Source organism: Apaloderma vittatum, unplaced genomic scaffold, assembly GCF_000703405.1.
Source record: "Apaloderma vittatum isolate BGI_N311 unplaced genomic scaffold, ASM70340v1 scaffold7356, whole genome shotgun sequence".
Classification (NCBI taxonomy): domain Eukaryota; kingdom Metazoa; phylum Chordata; class Aves; order Trogoniformes; family Trogonidae; genus Apaloderma; species Apaloderma vittatum.
Window position 1 is genome coordinate 1 of NW_009722255.1, and position 16,390 is coordinate 16,390.

The following is a 16,390-nucleotide window of genomic DNA, read 5'->3' on the forward strand; positions in this document are numbered from 1 at the left end:
CTCTCTCATTTCTCCTTTTCCTCTTATGTAAATGTAAAATCCTTTTCAATTATTTCCAATGTCACTGGCCAGATTTGACTCGGTCAGGGCTTTAGCTTTTCTAACCTGGTCTCTGATTACACAAGCAATTTCCTTGTAATCATCACAGGTTACCAGTCCCTCCTTCCACACTTTGTGAGTTACCCTTTTGTACTTGATATTTGCTAGGAATTCTTTATTTATCCATATAGGTCTCCTGGTCTTTTTGTGTGATTTCTTCCATCTAGGGATGCAATGCCTTTGAGCTTGGAGGAGATGATCCTTGAAGGTCAATCAGCTCTCTTGGGCTCCCAGTCCCTCCAGGGCTTTATCCCACGGCACTCTACCGAGGAGGTTCCGGAAGCGGCGAAAGTCAGCTCTTCTAAAATCAAGGGTTTCAAGCTTGCTGAGCTTCCCCCTCTTAGCTTCCCTTAGGATCTCAGACTCCACCATCTCATGGTCACTGCAGGCAAGGCTACCCCCAAGTGTAGCATTTCCCACCAGCCCCTCCCTATTGACGAGAACGAGGTCCAACATGGCACCTCTCCTCGCTGGGCATTATACATTTTAATTTTCATTTTTAGGAACTGTGTGTTTTTCAACAGGGGCATGTCTGAACGCCCAGTCCTTGTGCTTTAACAGAAATTGTCATGGAAAAGCAGGGACGCAAAAAAAAGAGAAAAATGAAAAGGGAGATGTGTGTTTCAGTTTAGACAGTAACTTTGGGGGGGAAGAGTTACTTTGAGGAAATGACAATAAATTGAAGAGGTTGTTCAGATGGGATTTGGAGCAGCTTCGTGAATTTGATATGCTAGTAGCAATGGTGCAGGAAGGGAAGAAAAATCATACCATGTGCTACCCTGAAACAAGAGCATGACTTTTATTCCCATATTAATGAATCCTTATTGCACTAGTGAGCGAAGGTCTTCCCTGAAAACATTCTGAGCTCACAACAAATACCTACAGATTCAGGTCTCCACTCAAAACCTGTGATTTTTAAGTGGTGTTATTAGGTCTAAAGAGGGAGAAACATTCCTTTAGAAAGAACAGGGTATTTAGAGATTCACATATCTCAAGGCCAAGGCAGATGGCTCGGACAAGCCTCCATCCCAAGGGGAAGGCACCCACCACTTGCCTCTGCTAGTAGTTCTGCTGGCATCTTCCTTCTCCTCATTAAAAAGTAATTGCATAAAAGACTCCCACACTGAATCTCTATTTTTGGATTGTCTGGTTTCAGTTTTGAACCATTAGCTCTTTGAATGTTTTTCTCCATTCCAATATTCTGTGTACAGTAATTCCCCTCCTTGTGAGATATTACACATAATTTGAGGCACTTCAAGTAGTCTTTCTAAGAAAACAATTCTTTCTATCTACTAGTCCAAGTGTATTTACTCTGGAGTTGTAATTTTATTTTTTTTTTTAAATAATGTGGCTTGGGTTATAGTCTGAACTTTTAAAAGGTACTAAGTCAAATGGGGTAGTTTTCCAGGGTCCTTACCAAAGACCTGGGAAGATCAAGTCAACTTCTCATTTCTGCTCATGTATCAAAGGACAAGTTCTTACACCCCCGTTGCACAATGGCAGCTCGTGCTGAATCACTTGTCCACCAGTGCTACATAGGGTTTAGGGGTGCTTACTGCTTTCCACTTTCTGTAGCTGTGATCAAGATATTTTACACACCGAATAAAAACATTGAGTTAAGACCAAGTGCCACTAACTTCTCCAGGTTTTTTGTTCCACAATGGTTTCCTAATGGAAACTATTCCAAGATCCTCGGTCAGTTCCTACAGGAAGTTTTCACAATTCGTTTACCCTCTCGAGGAAAAAGAAATAAAAAATCTGAAGAGAACAATTCGCCTACAGGCTAAGAACATGCTTATTGTATCAAATATAGTTTTCATGTTGTTTCACTACATTTAAGTGATTTTCTTTTTCAAAGTAATTAGTGCTTAGAAACAATGAGAAACTGTACCCTGTCTGATGTCAAGGAAGGCGTAAGTTTAGAACACTGGTGGGTTTGCCAATTAATTTCTTTGCTCGACATACTGACATCCCTCTGAAGATTTCAAAATACTTGAAAAATACACCACACTCTGTAACACAGCACCAACTCGCTGGGAAAGCTATAAGAGGTTGTGGCCTTCCCGTCAGCAAGCGGCTGCAGATGCAGGAGAAGTTTCTACATCATCTGGCAGGGTAATATCTGACAGTTTTTCCCATCTGTCATCTCAACCCTAAGTTGCAAACGTCACTTCAGTGTGCCAGGAAGGCAGGTAAGACTTTAATGTGAGTGGATGACAGAAAAGATCGGGGAACTGATCTGCACTGAAGCATCCAAAACGCAGTCTTAAAGCTAATTAAAGTAAGAGCCCTTGGGCAGCACCACTCCACATCTCCTTCCCTCCCAGCCAGGCTTTAAATGATGTATCGCTGTCGCTAAATCCGTGGAGTAACCAGGAACCGCACGCTGTCTTCTGCCTCCTACTCTGTTTTGCTTCTGTGACTCTCACATTAACGAAGTTAACTGTATCTCATCATTTTAGGGTTTATGCTGATACTTAGAGCCATTAAAAACCTTGCTGTCAATGTAACTGAAAAAATCACTGGCATTACTTCTCTATATAAATGACTAGCTGAGTGACAGTAGCTTTGGATAGACACTGTGAAGAATGATACGCTTTCTGTAGTTGTCATTTTAAGCATGTCCACACTGGACGAATTATCGTATCTTACGCGTGAATATATAGTAATTTTATGAAACTCACAACTTGGCTGAATTCCCAGAAACCTTTGAGATATTCATATAGAAATATTACTGATTTTTGTATCTGATTAGGGAGTTTACAAACTCAGTGTCCGCAATCTTGGAAGCCAAATTAACAATATAAAAAAAAAATAGAAACTAGGCATGTAATTTTTTTCCTGACTAAATGTTACTTTGATCAACATCCTTTAAAACTCTAACTGGATGATCCAAGTCTTAGCATGTAAGTATATTCCTTTAAATATAACATCCCACATATGTGTGTGTATATATTTATATACATATATCTGTATTTTCAAAGGGAGAATGGTTAGGAGACTGAGTTATCAAATATTAAAGCTCCAATATACAAACTCCAAAGTGAGACTTTGAGAATCCAAACAAGATCCTTTGCTCCTTCATGATTTTTCCTAGCAAATTTTAGGCTGATACGGGAAAGCCAATGGGAGCATAGAGAATGTAGGGGGGGCCTCCTTGTGTGTGTTATTCAAAGAGATGATTGTTTCTCTTGGATGCCTCCTCTGCTCCACAGATCCTCATCTCATCTCTCATGTGCTCTCATTAAAATAAGCAAATTAAACTCACAAGCTATTTAGCACATAGCTTTGCATTGGGTTACTGTATTCCACATCTAAATCCAAGGTTTTAGGCCAAGAGCTTGCATCATTTTCCCCCCACCGTAGCGGTTTGTCATTGCCTCACTTCACCAAGCATCTCAGAGTTAGTATTTTCTCAAATAATAGGTTTTAATGATAATAAGCAACTTTTTTTTTTTTCAGCCTTAAAAATTCTTTAGAGCCAGATAATGACAGAAGAGAATCCCTTTTATGTATACGCAATCTTCAGGAAATACTATTCTTCTTCCATGATATGGTGCTCATCAAATAGCCATTTTGTAATAATAATAATAATGTAAGTCTTAGACAAAGACTACTCATCACACAGACACTGTGGGAAAAGAATTTGTAAGAAAAATGGAAGACTAAATAAGGCCTTGAATAGCTTTATTGAAATCTGTATAAATAAACATGCGCATTTCAAATGTAAACCCAAGTGAACTCAAGTGCAGACAAAATTTTAACCTCTGTCATGCAGGAGGTTAGTTTACATTTAAAAAAAAACAAAACAAAACAAAAAAAACAACCTCAAAGCAGCTTTAAAATACCAGGATGAAACACCAGTTTTGATATCAAGGTATAAAGCAAAGCCATGTCCAACATACCTCATTTATATCCTGGTCAAATGCAATTTTTCAAACTTTTTAATGCTAACATAAATAAATAATTTACCAAAATGTGCACTCACAGAGTGAACTTTTATTTACAATACACAATTTATAACCTATTGTATTTGATTAGTTCAAGTGAAGAACTTCATACTTTTTGCTTCTTTTTTTTTTTTCCTTTTTAAATTATTAGTTTAAACAGTGGGACACAAAGCAATTCTCCAGGTAGTAGATATGTGAAGTGTGCCCCCACACTTATGAGCCCTCTCAAAGGCAGTATGTTGTATACAAATCAATGATACATTCTTCCAACTAGATCAAAGGGAAAGCAGCAAATTAAAGAACGTTTCCAACTGTCACACTTATTTTGGCATCCTGGACCCCTGAACACGGTGAACTTAAAATCCAATTCAAAATTTATTTGCCTTATATACTGTACAGGTTCTGACTTGAACATGCAAATGCCAATTCTCTTATTGTGAGTCACCTTTTCAGATCTGCTGTAAGGCTATGGTGAATCCCATCAGGAACACACGAAGAAGATTAACCAAGCTACCTTTTAAAGTCATTTTGTTCATCAACAATTTAAAGGCAGGTTATATTAAAAAAAAAAATTCTCTTCTAAGCCCGATACACAGTCATTACTATGGATACAGAATACTATTAACTCTGACCCTATTACAGAGTAGTTTGCAAGCTGTCAAACTACAGAAACTGGGGAGAGAGAACTTAGAGCACAATCTTAAATTTTGGACGGACACCAGATTAAAATTATGCATGTCGTATAAGCAAGATAACAGGAATTATGTCTGCAGAGTAGATTCCAACAAGCAACAAAGGATACTTACATTTAATTGAAAAACTTTTTGTTAATGCAGCATGAAATCCAGAACCTGTTCCACAGCAGCAGTAAGATGAACACGATATTCTGGATGCTCAACTATATCACAAAAGGTTAAAACACCTTTTCAAGCTATTTCCTCTATTGTGACCAAATTTAAAAAAAAAAAAAAATTTAGGGAGAAACAGAAATTTGCTGTTTCAAGAAAACTACTGCTTAAATATTTATGACGTTTTTACTCGTAGTCTGTGTGACAGCCTAAGGAACACGTATATATTGATCCAGAAACTAGACTTGGCAGTAGTAGTCTTGCAGTACTAAGAAAAGAAATGTCAGAAGTCCACAGATTTAACATTTTAGTTATTAACTCACATCCAAAACAAAAGAAAACATAATTCATCAGAACAGCAGCAGAAAACTTAAAAGGGGTTTATTTGTGATTTCCTATATATAGCTTGTGAATACAAGACTGTAAATGCATTAGAGACAATTTCTGTTTAAGTTTTTAATGTTTCACTTCAAGTACTGCACATGTTAAAATGTAATAAGGATTTACATTCTGTTATCTGAAATTCCCCATCTCAGATTTTTATTCTTAATTTGGTGGGCAATTTCACTCTTCCAATAGGTATCCCCTGTACGAAAGTCTCTTTTATGGCTTCTAGTTCTTCCATTAGTTAGTGTGCATACAATTTTCATTTTCTATATCGTTATCATTTTCATTGCTGTCTTCGTCACTTTCTAGTGGGATGCCTGTGGCAGCTGAAGCACCTTGTTTAGTTTCCCGGTCAAGAGGGAAAAAGCCAGTTCCACTGATCGTGTCCTGTCTCTGGTAGAAGAGCACATATGCTGCTTTGGACTGTAAAAGACACAAGTGCCATTTACATGCAAACATTCACAGCTCAGGTTATCCTTCCCCCCTCCGTTCCATTCAAGTCTATAAGGTGAAAGTAGAAAGAAACCCATCAAGTAAATTATTTCCCATGTTGGAGCAAATAATTTGTGTTTTGGACTACTACTGACAAATTTACTGCAAGATTCATGATTTAATCTTCCTTTTTCTTCCCTCAAGAAGCAAAAACTATCCACAGTCCCAGTCTGAGAAATGCAAAAGGTACTTGCCACTATTTGGTCCTCACATGCAGTGGACACACTACTGTCATCAAAGTAGTACCATTTCCCGTCATCCTTATTTTTTGCAAAAGCGGTATCTAGGACAAAAAAGTAAAATGTCTCAGGACTTTTTAACTTCATAGATGTAAGCCAAGAAAGCTTAACCAGCAACATTCTCTTTCTAAAGAGAATGTGTAGTGAGAAAGACCAGTCAAAATTAAATTCCTCAAGCACTTTTTAATTTTTCTATTTCCTTCAAGGAGCTGTACAAGGTACAAAAACAGGGGCAAGAAAGACAAAGTCACTTGTAAGAGTACAGTAGCTCTTGTGGAGCTCCTACATCTTCTCTTTTCACAACGTGCATAGCTATAAGTATAAAAGAACCTACAATTACCCTTGAAAGCTCATTTCATACAGATTTTTTTTGTCAGAATACTTGTCAAAGCAGTTCAAAGTAATGAAAAAAACCTCATCCCTCAACCATCATAAAATGACATTGCTTCAAAGTGATTAGAACTTGAAATAAACATGGTCAGAAAGCTGACACGTAGAATGGTGATATTTGAAATCAACTTACAATGTCCTCCTCCCATTCCTCCATAGTGGTTGGACACAGCGATCAAGTTGTAGCGGCAAGGCCCTGCATTGGGATTAATAAGGAACTCTGACATGTCCAAGTCGCTGTTTAAAAAAAACACAAAAAAACCAAAACACAAAAAACACAAAAACACAGCCAAAAGAAGGTCACGTTAATATTTTTAACCTTTTCACATTTCGGTGGTCTTTCAGCCCTTTACATTCTCTGCAAAACCCACGTAAGCCCGACTACACTGACAGTGCATCTCTTTCATTCTGTGAGGAGTGGAACAGCAATCAGTAATCTTAGGCAAAACTATTCCCAGAGTTCTTTCATACTTATCTACCACTATTATTTTTCTGAGTTCATACTTTTCATCTACAAGCATTCTGTCATCAGTGTTTACCGGACTGACACATGGAAGCTGAGAAAAAAATCATTTTACTTAATTGCTGAATAAAACACATGCCTTAGTCATGCTAATTTTTACAGTTTGAGCAGCAAAGTACTTAGGTTTCTTACTTTATTGGAAAGTCAACCAACGTATCCAACTTGTCCCTCATATATCTACTGTAGGAAAAGCGCTTTAGATGAACTACCAGTACGGGGGGCAGCGACCACAAGTCTAACTTCTTGGTAGCTTGCTGATGCTCTTTACAGTTTGGACAATACCTAAAAGAAAAAAAAAAATTAAATAGCAATTTTGAAGAGCTGCAGCTGTGCGTAAGTTAAAAGACATTACCATAGAGAAAGCTGGTAACGTGGGAAGAGCAAAGGCTGAAACACACATTTCATCTTCTCTTACTAACAGCACCAATATCCCTTCCCGTTTGGAGTGTGAGGTGCCAATGTGTGCTCACAGTGAAGCTCAACAGCATTTAAACACAGAAGTAGCACCCCTGTAGTAACCACAAAAGAGAAAGTGCCAGACTATTTTCTCAAACTTAATTCTAAGCTTCAGGCATTGATGGAAGATTCTTATCTGCTAGAAAATTCTTAGAGAAGAAAGATCTTAGGGGAACATCCTATCATTGGGAATATTCAGATATGATTCCAAATCACAATTTGGAAGAACGATATATCAGAGTAAAAGTCTCTGCCAAAAACTTAAGGGTTGGAACATGAATTTGAGAGGTTCTACTGACTACAGACAACCTGTATTCCATGTATCAGTGCAAGGCAAGTTACACATTTGCCTAAAAAAAGCTTCAGTGTGCATCAATTTTCTCGTCTCAGAAAGGAGCATTTGTTTAAACCACTGCGATGGATTTGACACAACATTATTCATTCACGTCATAGTGTAGAGTATCTTACCGATCTACCTTTCCTCTTAATTCTGAACCTTCCGTATACGGTAACAATTCCAGTTAAGCAGTGGATCAAACCAGAAAACGTTTTGAGAATTTTCAACTAAGCTTGAAATAAGAAGGTTCAAAATTCCATTAAGAAATCAATTAGAGATCTCTGTTCAAGTGTGGTTTTGATTACATTTTGAGGAACACACCATACAACACGACAATTTTCTCTTTTTGTCCTTACCACGGGTCTTCAGCACCTAGTTTTTCCTTTGTTGTGAACAGTTCAATGCAATCTTTTAATTTCACAAAAGGCTTTTTGGGAGGCTTATATTCCACACTTTCATGCTTTTCAAAATCCTAAAGAGAAGTATTTCTTGAGTTAAGAGAACAAATGAAATAAAACTCATTTTAGTGATGTCGTCTTACTATAAACAGTAACTACAAAGCTCCTATATACGGAAAAACTGTTCAGAAACCACTCAAGCAAAACGCTTAAGATTTACTTCTAATTTAGTAAGCCTCAGATTTTTACAGATGTGTAAATGAAGTTTATTTATGACAATCACGAATAATGTGAAAAAAAAAATACTAGCTTCTTCTTTTGAAGACTTTTAATCTCTTACGTCACATTTAATTAAGTGGTATTTCTTACATTTAAGTTTGATTAGTGCTGGAAAAGAAACAACAAAAACAGCTTACCTCCGCTGCACTATCATCAAAATATCTCTTCTTCAATTCAGGATCCCAATCCAAAGCAAGGAAAGATCTTTCTAAGATTAAAAACGTATTTAGTCTTAGTATTATTTCTTGTTTTACACTAAATGGTATTAATTTCAGGCCAACAATCTTCAAAATGAATTAAACAAGATGAAAAATTGAAGCACACACCATTTCTGCATCTCTAAGAGTCAATTACAATAACAAATTGATTATTTATACAGAATTTACTCCTGGAATAAAAAAAAAAAAATGCATTAAATCACACACAGAGAATGAACCACTATTCTATGGAAGTGGAGTCAGAAAAAAGTATCAGAATCAAATGTTGCCCAACCTGTTCCCCACGACTTACCATCAAGCCTAGGTTGCCTATCATCAAATCTAATATGCCGGGTATCATCTTTGATGTAGTTTATGTCAGTATTGCCTAAATTATTGAACTGGAATGTAAACAGTCGCTTTTTGTGTCCCGTGAGTGGTTGACCTTTGCAAGTATCCTCAGTACATAATCCATTTTCAGAGTCGTTGTCTCCTCCAACTGAATCTTCTGACTGGCTGTTCTCATTCTCTGAAGGCAGTTCCTGATCCTGGCTGGATTCATCGTCTTGTTCATCTGTTTCCATTTCACCTGAAACAACCGGAATAACAAGGAGGAAGAAAGAAGGAAGAATCAACATAATTGAAAGACACTACAGAATTAACTTCAGTTGAACACAAAGTACTAAACAAGTTTAGATATTCCAGTCTTACTTGGAGATCCTTCTTCGTGAATTCCGTTTGGGCCGTTACCATTGATGCCGTGGTCCTTACAGCAGTGTAGGGATCCTTCCGTGTCTTCAGTTTCAGTACAGGTTTTTACGTATCGGCTAAATACAACAAAAAGAAACAACAGTTAGAACAAATGGATTTTCAAATATTTACATTGTTCAAGCCAGATAATCAAATAGTTACAGCAAATCCTTTCTAGCTTATTGTATTCCTGCATTCTTTTCTGATTTACCCCTTTTTATTGAAGTTTAATTGCCCAACTTGCTTCCTGTTATAGACATATCTGGAATTCTCATCTATCATCTTACATCTTTGGCAGTTCCTTGATTTTATATAACTGGATTCTTGGTATTAGCTTCTGTCCAGAAATCACTTCTTCATCTGTTTGTTGACAATACTTTTTATACAAAAAAATCTGTATCTATAGGCTCACTTACAGAGAAAGTTAGATCAACAGAAAATGAAGTGGAAGTTTGAACTGGAGGTTATATGATTCTAATTTCTTTCACATTATTATTCAAGTCTAGTTTCAGAGAGTGTCCATCACGCACTTTTAAAACATAAATCAGTATATGAACTTGTATAGTAGATACAGGAGGTATAACCATAGCAGAGTAACTTGCAAAACATTTCCATTTTACCAAGCCCTAACAAATAGCGATGTATATAGCAAAATTAATTCCCCCAAATCGATAGTAGGCATTGATCCTGTTGTGTTCTCAAATAATTTTTGGATGAGGTCATACTAACAAAAAAATCATATTAAAATCCACACTAGTTCACATATGTGGTTAAACCTTTAGATTTAACACAGTTAACAGAAAGGAAATACCAGACTAAGTAGTCTAACAGTTTGTTAGCAACGCGTGTAAGGATAAGTGTCTACTGACTCCGAACTAGTAGCATTATTCATCAAAAAGGCATTTTTCTTTAAACAAAAACCTTACCACATTCTTAGCAGCAGCAGGTTATACAGTTTATCTTCAGTGTTGTTTCTAGGCACTGCTATGAGAAAAGGTTGACCAAAGAGTGAAGAACCACTATGGCTGTAGCAAGTGTGCCTGCACTTTTCCCTTAAGCAAACAGGAATTATAACTTGCTCTGTATCTTCTGTTCTATTAATAGCAATTTCAAATCTAAAAAAAACCACAATCAGAAATACAAAAAGACAACGGTCATTTGAAAGGCTATAAAGGGGAAAAATTACAAAATAATAACCCCCTAAGATTTGTCTTTATCTTATGCTTGGGTTTTAATCTTTTGCAAATAACTAAACAAAGAGACTGCAAAGAGACATGAAGCACATTATCTGTACTTACACATAAATGTCATCACGCTCCATAATACTACTTAGATTTTCATCCATGCCAAATATCCTGTGGAACCTGTGATTGTATATATCAGTAACAATCATCTAAAAAAGAAAAACGGAGTATACGTAATTAAATCAGTTTAATGTGCTAAAATGTTCACTGCTGTGCTTCGTGTGAGAAATCACTCTTACCTTATCTGCAGCAACCCCAGACAAAGCCGACAATGCTGTGCAAAGATCCAATATATTTCCAATTTTGGGAACAACTACTTTGTACTAAAAAGAATAAAATGTCACTTTAATTTCTTAATAGAACAACTATCCATAAAAACCCCCACCCAACCCAAAAGACTTATCACATGTCCAGCACACTTCACATACTTCTTTCAGATTCTTGAGCTTAAGGTGTAAAATATGTAAATCAACTACCACAAATTCAAAAAGGTGCTGAAAATGTAGCACTTACCTTCACAACCTTACTCATACGCACGCACTTTGAATGCTACAATTATTAGTTTAAACAATGCAGGTTTTTTGATGTTATTTTACCTTCTACATATGAAGACTTCACAGCACCATTACTTAGATTTGTATTTCAACACCACCTGCTAATTTAAGCATTTGTTTATAAGGTATTAACAGAAAAAAAAAGCAATAGCAGGCATTGGATAAAGACTGAATTCAAATTTCATGTGCAGAGATAGAACCTGATGATTAACAGTCAAAGAAAAACCTCTCTGGCTTTCCTTAGTGCAGTTTGCAATGAAACTTCACACAGGACACTTATGTGTTATTTGCATAATAAATAAAGACAGGATTAATTAGAAATAAAGTATTAGAACTTTGTAATTAATTGCCAAATGCAGTAAGTGTTTGGTATCTTCTTAAGTCTTAGAGTTATTGAGAATCATGAAACCTCTACTGAACTCGTACTCTTCCCAGACTCCCTTCATTCCTGCATAACCACCTCACGTGTCACAGAGGGTCATCTTCAACTACTGCGTGTCCCTCGTGCAAAATCGTTCTCACAAATCATTAAATTTCTAGCAGGCTCATCTCCCACTAGTTAATATCTGTCCCTTTGACTTCCCTAACTCATATTACCTTTGAGAACACTCCCTTTTCCTCCACTTTCCTTATTGTATCACACTGATTTCGGGTGTTAAAGCATTTTTGCCTTTCTGACTAACTGCCTGGGTTTTACTTAGTTGATCTATCCTCGCTTACCCCACAAGGGACAGCTAGAACCATTTAATTACAATTTTGTTACTGTAACCTATGTACACCGTTTCATGCCATTCTAAAGCGTTTAGTGCCAGTCTTCCTAAGAAAAGCAAAAGAGATACTCTTTACAAATAAATTTAATCTGATTTTCTTTTTCATGTGACTATTAGGTCAGGACTACCTAATATATTTAGTCATTGGGGTTTTTGCACCACTTACTACCACTAATTCCCTTTTGAGGCTAAGAAACTGAGGAATTAAGTGTATAAATATTTTTTTATAAACATACAAATTCATTATAACAACACTAAAATAGACGATGACAGCATACATTTTAAAGATGGAGAAGCCCTATTAAAATAACCATGAAGAAACTACCAGCATCTTCCTTAAACTGACAGAAATATAGGAATGTATGTATAGTCTTCCTCAGGCTTTCTAAGTGGGACTTTGGAACACGTACCAAAAAGTAAAACTTGTGCGATTTGCTTATTGCAATTACATATTTAAAAAAAGTAGAGGAAGTCAGGTTTATTGTTAGCAACGCATGAATCAGGAGGTTTGTCCATAAACTCAGAGGCTTACCTGCATAGGCTTTGCAAGTGGATCCATTCTAACTAAATAAACTTCCAAAGTGCGTTCTTTTTTCATGGGTAATGGAAGTGTCAAGTAACAAAAAGGATCAAAGGTTACAGATATCTTAGCACATTCAGGACAAACTAGGGTGGATTTAAAAAGGCCATGAAATATATCTACAATGATGGAATCATTTCTTTTTAAATGGTTTTCCCAGGCTTCTTCAGCAACCACCTGTAATTAAAACATGACCTTGGTTATCACAAAGTAGTAGGAAATGAATAGTGAAAATTATTAGTAGGAATACTTGATAGAACATTCTCCGTTACCACCTAAACTTAGAAATGTCACTCCAAAGGACCTTATCAGGATCACAGGTTAAAAGACATATGCTTTTCCTAGGACAGAGATTCTGTCAGGGGCATTACACATAGTCTGAGAGAGATTTCAAGTGGCTTGGGGCAAGACAGAAGCAAATAAAACTAGAAATTCCGTCTCAAGTAACTCATACTTGTAGTAAAATGAACTATCTATATGCTTACTCCTGTAGCTCAATGCTGGGAGAGTTTCCCTAAAGTAAGAGTACTGGAGAGTGACAGAATGCTGCATACTGTAGACATCAGAATAAAAGAACAGAATGGAAATTATGTTTCCAGCCAAACTCAGCCTTGAACTGAATAAAAAGGTCTTAACGAAGCCTCAACACCTCCTGACCCCCCAATTATTTTCCAAATAAACAGAAATCTACACTGGTACTTGAACAGGGTCTCCATTTTAAGGTCTTGGCTTATTTTCCGAAAACTCTTCTAAAAAAAGCAACATGTGACCAGTGTCCCAACCTTTCTGTGCACAATCACGTAGAAGTGTCTTGCACCAAAATCACTACCTTGTCTGGCCTCCCATCTGCATCCTTTAACTGAATGTAAGGCTTTTTCCTAATTCGATTCAAATCCTCATGTAATCCATCCAAGAGAAAAGCCAGTAGCTCTTGACAGTCTTGTTGCTGATACCCAGAAAACTGTGGTGCAAATCGTCCGACTTGTGTCTAAAAAAAACAAATACAAGCATTTCTAGTACCTTAGTCGTTATTAAGAATATAGACTTCCAAGATGCTATGGCAGAGAGTTGAAAATGTAAAACTTGCCAAGTTACAAAAGATAAGCTTTTCAATGGAGAGAGAAAGCCAAAAGTCTTTCTCAAAGACCAAAGCACAAGAACAGCTGATGTTTATTTAAATATACATCCAATTGTTTTACCAGTTAAATAAATGGACTGCATGCTGATGAATATTACTCTGAATTCTTATTCTTGCATATCTCCACACGTTTCATATACTTAAAACTACAAAACCAAAACTGCTATCGTGTATTAAGGTTGAGTTCCCACTGACCTTAAACGCTCTTGGGGTAACATAGCTGTACTTTCCTGACCACATTTGCTTGATAAGCTCTGCATACGATTTTGCTATTTCGCCTCGCATTCCTAAAGGATTGTCAAAATTCAGCTCTTCTTGGTATTTATCATTGAGGAAGTATTCCGTAAGAGGAGGTGTGTTACTCAGACACTGTAAATAAAAATATGGAATTTTTAGAACAGCAATTTAAAATAATTCTAAACAAATAGTGTTTGTACTTTGTTAAAGCAGCCATGAACAGTACTTTAAACTGTAATGTCTAGTGCCTGCAAGGAGGAAAAATAAATAAATCTTTTCCAGAAACAAATTAAACCAAGGCTGGCTGCAGTTACCATTATAAGTTATGCACAGAGAGTATTTTTCAAAAGCTTTACATCAGAATTCATTAGACAAGAGTAGTCCAGCCAATCACAGTGTGACAACACGATTTTTATCAACGTTCAAAACAAAGATGATTCTTGATACACCAACAGTAGCTTTATGAAACTCCTTGCTGAAAGTTGTTACAGTCGCACAAATTTAACAGGACCTCAGGCAGAGATTGCAGAGGTGCTTGGAAGGGAGAGCCAATAAGGCTTGTTAGATCAAATCATGCCACATTCAGAACAACACGTGGGCAGAAAATAGTTGAAAAGGGAGATGTTTTTTCTGGCAGGGGTGGGAGGGAAGGACAGGAAATGATGCTTGCCCCACTCCTTCTCTTCCTAGGCATCTGCTTATGGATACTGTTGAAGCCAGCAATCTGTACTAGACGTACCAGAACTTGAATCAGAATTGCTGCAGCCCTCTCTATGGTCTTTTGAATTTTGTTTAGAGCTGAAATTAGTTCAAGGAAAGCAAGAGCCTTGGTTCAGATTGAGATAATGACTTATCCTCTGTACCAGTTTGTCTCTTCTGTCGGCTCTTAGAAATAGCAGAATGTAATCACTCAAGCATGATTTGCAATTTTAGGAAGCCACTTTGAATTTCTGTGTGCTATTCCTCACACCCATTTGAACAAAAACTTTTCCACCACTCCAAAATGATCCCCATGCCATGCTCTAGCACGCAGATTTAGCAAAGTTTCTTCATTAAATAAAACAAGATTTTTTGCAGGTGAGACTGATGCAATACCTGATCTTTCTTGGAATCTTTAATAGAGCAAAGAATCCAGAAAAGCTTATAATATTTAATGAAGAAACTTCACACACAGAGTAATTTCTGAGATACAGTGCTGACTGACATCCTTTCTAAAATATCAGGTACCCTAACTTTTATAAGAGTCGCTGTGAAAACATCTAATACAGTTGGCCACATACTCACTGATCTTTTCAATGCAACTGAGAAAGCTAAATAACTGCAAGGATGTTTACTTCTTGAAACAGTAAGCAATGGAGAACTATTTAAGACCATGATAGAAGTCACTAGGAAAAAAGCATCCAGAGCCAATCTGAAATGACGCCAATGTTCTTTTTTTCTCATGATGTAATATCTTGTAGGTTATCAAGTAAGTCTTATGAAAAGCTCAAGAAAAACCCCAAACAAACAACCCCCTCATTAGAACCAAGACAATCTCCTAGACAGCAAAGCAATCAGATTTATGGGCCCTGTTCATCATAGCAGTTTTGGGGATTTTGTTTATTTGTTCTAAAACACAGACATATATAAATTAACACAGATACTGATAGACGATGAATAACTGAAACCGAAAGAGCTAAACAAATACAGCAAAACTACAGAAAATCATTTGTGAACTGAAAAAGTAACAGAATAGAACTTAATTTCAGGTACTCTCCATGTTTTCTTTAACGAACAAAACTTCTGTACAGTGCTCAGTCTCTGAAACCAAAATGGTCATTTTGCTGAATGGTCAAGGGAAAAAACAGGACAGAATGTAGAAACTCTAAGATCTACTAAGAGACAAACCACAGAAGAGAAAGATTGGTCTTTAGTACAACAAAAACACTGAAATCATAGTTCCACGTAACATATTAATTACTTGGGGGGAAAAAAAAAAAAGGACATTCTGTGGTAGAGCAATCTGTGGATAACATTTATGTAATCAGCATCAAGGGATCATAATCAGCCTTCAAGGAAGTAGACAAACAGTGTGGCTGGACAACATGATGCCTCACGCAATTTGTGTGCCAATTGTATTATGCAACACCGTATGCACAGTTCATGTACATACACGTGCATACAAACATCCTGGAAGAATTCTCAACTACCGAGTCAAAAAGGAGACAAAATCTCCTGTGAAGACACAGACAGATAGTCTACTCCTTAGGGAGCACAGCTGTAACGAGTAAAGGGTGTGGGGGGCATTAAGATGCACAGAAAAATGAATAATAAATAATCTTTTAGTGCTGTATATAAATGTATGTATATAGCAATGCTGTAGCCTTACTCAAATACTTTAATTCCAATACTAGGCTATGATCTTGTTAGTAAGTCTACCTGTCCTATGAAATCTCAGTATAGGTTGAAAAATAATAACAAAAATACTCATGCCATACTTCTCTAAATCTGCATATTTTAGGTATGGGAAAAAACTCCAATGA

At 36.7% G+C, this 16,390-nt stretch overlaps 1 protein-coding gene across 1 annotated transcript in view; it reads right to left on the reverse strand.

The window, feature by feature from the left end:
- Positions 1 to 5,338: 5,338 nt before the first annotated feature.
- USP15 (ubiquitin specific peptidase 15) overlaps positions 5,339 to 16,390 on the reverse strand; it is a gene marked incomplete at its 5' end in the record, with an annotated part of 48,941 nt that continues 37,889 nt past the window's right edge. The window contains 14 exons of the mRNA XM_009871709.1: positions 5,339 to 5,707; positions 5,971 to 6,059; positions 6,539 to 6,642; positions 7,061 to 7,210; positions 8,078 to 8,193; positions 8,536 to 8,606; positions 8,909 to 9,184; positions 9,307 to 9,422; positions 10,272 to 10,460; positions 10,644 to 10,738; positions 10,829 to 10,912; positions 12,446 to 12,670; positions 13,323 to 13,481; positions 13,827 to 14,000. Of these exons, the coding sequence (XP_009870011.1) occupies positions 5,522 to 5,707; positions 5,971 to 6,059; positions 6,539 to 6,642; positions 7,061 to 7,210; positions 8,078 to 8,193; positions 8,536 to 8,606; positions 8,909 to 9,184; positions 9,307 to 9,422; positions 10,272 to 10,460; positions 10,644 to 10,738; positions 10,829 to 10,912; positions 12,446 to 12,670; positions 13,323 to 13,481; positions 13,827 to 14,000 (2,034 nt within the window). The remainder of the gene's footprint in view (positions 5,708 to 5,970; positions 6,060 to 6,538; positions 6,643 to 7,060; positions 7,211 to 8,077; positions 8,194 to 8,535; positions 8,607 to 8,908; positions 9,185 to 9,306; positions 9,423 to 10,271; positions 10,461 to 10,643; positions 10,739 to 10,828; positions 10,913 to 12,445; positions 12,671 to 13,322; positions 13,482 to 13,826; positions 14,001 to 16,390) is intronic.